This window comes from Castanea sativa, chromosome 5 (assembly GCF_040712315.1).
Source record: "Castanea sativa cultivar Marrone di Chiusa Pesio chromosome 5, ASM4071231v1".
Taxonomy (NCBI): domain Eukaryota; kingdom Viridiplantae; phylum Streptophyta; class Magnoliopsida; order Fagales; family Fagaceae; genus Castanea; species Castanea sativa.
Genome location: NC_134017.1, coordinates 59,532,689 through 59,537,487, shown reverse-complemented (window position 1 = coordinate 59,537,487; position 4,799 = coordinate 59,532,689). Strand labels below are relative to the sequence as shown.

Sequence of the window (4,799 nt, the reverse complement as noted above, 5' to 3'; positions counted from 1 at the left end):
AGCACGGGTGCGGCGTTTGGGCCGCCGCACCCGCGTTGGACGCGGCCCGACACGGCGACGCCGCTGCCTGCGTGTCCGTGCCGCGTCGGGTAATAAAAAATTAATTTTTTCGGCGCGATTTGCGCTGATACGACGCCGATTCAGGCCGACGCATGCCAAATCGGCCTGAATCGGTCCGTATCGGGAAAACCGATACCGGCCTGAATCAGTCCGTATCGAGAAAATCGATACCGGCCGATACTGGCCGAAATCGGCCGAAATTCAAAAAAAAAAAAAAAAAAACCCAAGTGCGCAACGCACCATTTTACTTGGCCCAAAAAAAAAAAAAAAAACAAACAAACGTTGCGTTTTGGGAAAAAAATCAAAAACCCTTAGATGCTTATAGCCCTCACTGTTTTGTTGATGTATCTTTTATTTTGTTTTAGTTTCAAACTTGTGAGTTGTATTTTAATTTTCGAACATCATGGAATGTTTATATAATGGAGTTGTATTCTAGTTATTATTTACTATTGTTCTTAAATTTGGTATATGTTTATATAATGTGAAAAAAGTATGTTTAGCAATATATTAAAAATATAAATAAAAATATTTTTAATAATTTTTTAATCGCCGCACTCTGCCACACCCATACCTTACTTTTTCAGAAATTGCCGAGTCCCCCACCCGCACCCGAATCCCGAAATGCACCCGTGCTTCATAGGTTAGAACAAACTTCCTACCCTTCTTAATCTGAGTAACAGAGGTACAACAAATCAGAATACGTGCCCCCTATGCAACTCTGAGGAAGAATCCTCAACTCACCTCTTTCTGCTCTGTCCATTCTCTAGATCTCTCTGGCATGGATCAACTCTGGCCATCCACTCACTGATTATAGCAGTTCAAGTGTCTAGTAATGGCTAACTTCCCTACTCATCAAGTTCAAAACCAGAGACCTAACATCAATGGCTTACTTACAAGCCATTTTCATACCCTGTGGAATATTTGGACTCATAAAAACAGAGTGATAAATGAAGGATTAACTCCTAATCCTATGTGTAATCTTAACATCTCAATCTATGTCTTGCAAGTACAAGGAAGCTTTCTTTGAACAACCAAGACACACTAGTCAGCCAAGAAGGACTAACTCAGACCAATATCCACCTTCAAGACAGTGGCAGCTGATTGTTAAAATAGCAGGAGCTAGGAGCAGGAAGTCCAAGGGATGGTCTTCTGCCTATGAAGCTATTAACATGTAGGGAGATAGCATTTTCTATGGTGTAACTAGTAGTGCAGCTAGGACAACTTGTAGAGCAATGTTGGATGTTGTGGTAGATGTTGGGATTAGAGCAAAAAACCATCGTTATCAGCGAGTTTTGTTTCTAGGAGCTAGTAGAAAATTATTCCAAGTCTTTAGGGATAGGAAGACTCTAGATTGGCTTTATTAGACTAGAAGGGTAGGAAGTCAGTTCTAAATGAGAGAGAGAGAGAGAGAGAGAGAGAGAGATGAATAACTTGGAAGGGAACATGCTTTCGGGTTGATAAAAAGGTACGAAATGTGTTCGATTTAGAATCCATGATTGTTTAGTAAAGAGAATATTTTTAATTGATATTGTTTTCAAAAAATCAATTTAGTAAGCAATATAGAATATTACCCAAGATAAAATAGAATGAAGGAAAATAATCCATATAGTTGACCTTAACTAATTTATTGAGGATTCATAGCTAACCTCAAATTTTTGGGACTAAAATTTTGTTATTGTTATATTTGTATTGTTTTGGCCAGCTAACAATAATCACCACCAAGTGGTGGGGGCATTGTAAGTTTCGATCCCTTCTTTTTCTACATGTATTTCGGAAGAGTTGGAATACTTTGTTCATTTCTGAAGAAATTATTTGGGTCTACCGCGGTTTTCACACGAATCAATCTCTCGAAATTACCCTTAAAATAACTAGGTCCATATTCTTGAGCAGCCTGAAAGGCTGTAAAATTAGTTGTGGCGGCACCAACGTCAAGGTCCCTGTAGCAGAAGAATGCTTCTCTTGGAGACTTGGAGACATATGGAGTCATCGCATCATATAAGGCTAGTGATAAATCTTCATTGTGTTCGGTGATGTTAACTCCGTCCTCCGTCCAGAGGAAACCGTACTGAATCAAAAATAAATTTCCAGCTCGATGTGGGAATGGAGTCTCTGATTCAGAAATCTCTTGCATTCTTCCCCCATAAGGATTCCATTGCATCCATCCCAGCCCTCCTTTGATCATTAGCTTCCATATGGATTCCAACGCTTCCTTTGGAATGACTTCTTTTACATAGTCAGACCTACCCTTGTAATATACCACAGGCTGCTTTGGCCTTTCTAGTAAAACATTTATGGATGTTCCAATAGGATAGCCAGCCCAAAATACTGTAGATTCAACCCAACTCATCTCATTGCACTCATTTTGTTGTAGGCCTAGTTGTGGAAAGCTCTCATTCAACAACGAAAGTAGTCCCTGTGTTTGCCCTAGGAAGAGGCCAATAAATGCAATTACAACTGTCTTCTTGCCCTCTTGGGATTCTTGACGTGCATTGAACACTTGGGGCATCACTCTTATGAATAAGTCTTCAGGTAGTTTGTGACCAACATGTTGCCACTGATAAGCAATATCCGTTGCACCTTGTTCCAGGGTCCTATTAGCATTGAACACTGTCACAATAGGCGGAACACGAAGCAACTTGATCTTCCATGAAAGAATAACCCCAAAGCTTGCTCCGCCACCCCCTCTAATGGCCCAAAACAGATCTTCACCCATAGACTTTCTATCAAGGATTGTACCATCGACATTGACAATTTGTGCATCAATGATATTATCCACTGTAAGACCATATTTTCTCATCATGTTTCCATACCCACCTCCGGAAAAGTGCCCACCTGTGCCGACGCTAGGACATGCCGCAGCAGAGAATCCATGTTCCTTGCTTTTCTCAGCGATTCTGTAATAAAGTTCGCCAACAGTTGCACCAGCCTGAACCCAGGCGGTCTCATCTGCCAAATTTATATTGATGGATCTTAGATTGAACAGGTCAAGAATAACAAATAAAAGATATGAGGTGTATGAAAGGCCCTCGTAGTCATGGCCACCACTTCGTATTGTAATCACCAACCCATGATTCTTTGCACATAGAACAGTTCCTTGGACATGGGATTCATGCAAGGCTGTTACAATTGCCAAAGGTTTTGGGTTAAATTGCGTTATAAATCTTTTGTTTCTGATATATGACAGCAAAACAGATTGAAAAGAGGAATTTTCGGGAGTGTAAATGGCGTCAAAGATTGGGTAGGAAGGATGCGAATAGTTTGAAAGACACTGGATGAAATCGTCAACATTACGTGGACTTGAGGTTTCACATGTAACTGAAAGCACGAGGGCAGAGAAAATTAAGAGTAGTGTAGGGCTTGAAAGCTTCATCTTTTGAGGACTCTTTTTCTTCTCTTGATTGCTCACTTGTAAATGTTTCCGTTAATTTATAGGGAAATCAAGCACTGTAAAATTAATTTTTGGTTATACACCGTAAAAAATATTAAATATGAAATTAATAATTACCATTTTTTTAAGAATAATTACGTTGCTTAGTAATAGGTATCTACGATTCTTTATATGGAACTATTAAATATATAATTATGATAGTTACGAATAGGTATTTGTGAACCTATTAAAAAAATTAATAGGGATTTATTAAGATTTTATCTTGTATGGAAATTTCTTTTTAACCCCTTTTTTTTTTTTAGGTGGAATTTCTTTTTAAACCTATATTGCACTATTTATATAATTATGGTTATTAATGATAGACATTTTTTGTGCATGTGTATGTATGTAAAAGTAAAACTATTTATCATATCATTTAAAGAAAATAATATTGAAAAGATTTTAATTGAGATAGATAGTAATATACGGTACACGTACAATACAATTAGTATACGAACCGTTATAATTCAACATCTTTTAGTTTATAGGGAAATCAAGCACTTTAAAATTAATTTTTGGTTATACACCGTAAAAAATATTAAATATAAAATTAATAATTACCATTTTTTTAAGAATAATTATGGTGCTTAGTAATAGGTATCTATGATTGTATTTTTATATGGAACTATTAAATATATAATTATGATAGTTACAAATAGGTATTTGTGAACTTATTAAAAAAAAATTAATAGGGATTTATTAAGATTCTATCTTATATAGTAATTTCTTTTTAACCCTTTTTTTTGGGTGGAATTTCTTTTTAAATCTATATTGCACTATTTATATAATTATGGTTATTAATGATAGATATTTATTATGGATGTGTATGTATGTAAAAGTAAAACTATTTATCATATCATTTAATGAAAATAACATTGAAAAGATTTTAATTGAGGCAGATAGTAATATATGGTACATGTACAATACAGTAAGTATACAGACAGTTTTAATCCAACATCTTTTAAGAAAAGTAGGTTTCAAAAATTCTGCCAAGTGTAATATGTTTATATTTTAAAATTTAGCAATAAAAATGTGGAAACATTAGCCATATAATGTTTTGGAGAATAATACAAAATTCAACACATTACAGTCTTATAGAAATTTCAACAATTTAATTTAGAATAGAATATTTAATAAAGAAAATTATTTCAATAATCATGAATAAATCAACTATACCACTAATTTTTGTTGTGAAAATAATAATCAAATTATGTATCAAATCATTTCTCTTTAAGAAAAATAGGTTTCAAAAATTCATAAAAGTGTAATATGTTTATATTTTAAAATTTAGCAATAAAAATATGGAAACATT

The 4,799-nt window shown here is 35.1% G+C and overlaps 1 protein-coding gene across 1 annotated transcript; it reads right to left on the bottom strand.

The window, feature by feature from the left end:
- Nucleotides 1–1,780: 1,780 nt before the first annotated feature.
- Nucleotides 1,781–3,430, bottom strand: LOC142633605 (berberine bridge enzyme-like 17). The gene has a single exon (XM_075807848.1). It carries the CDS (start codon nt 3,428–3,430, stop codon nt 1,820–1,822), a length of 1,611 nt encoding a protein of 536 aa, XP_075663963.1. The 3' UTR covers nt 1,781–1,819.
- Between the last annotated feature and the right edge of the window lie 1,369 nt (nt 3,431–4,799).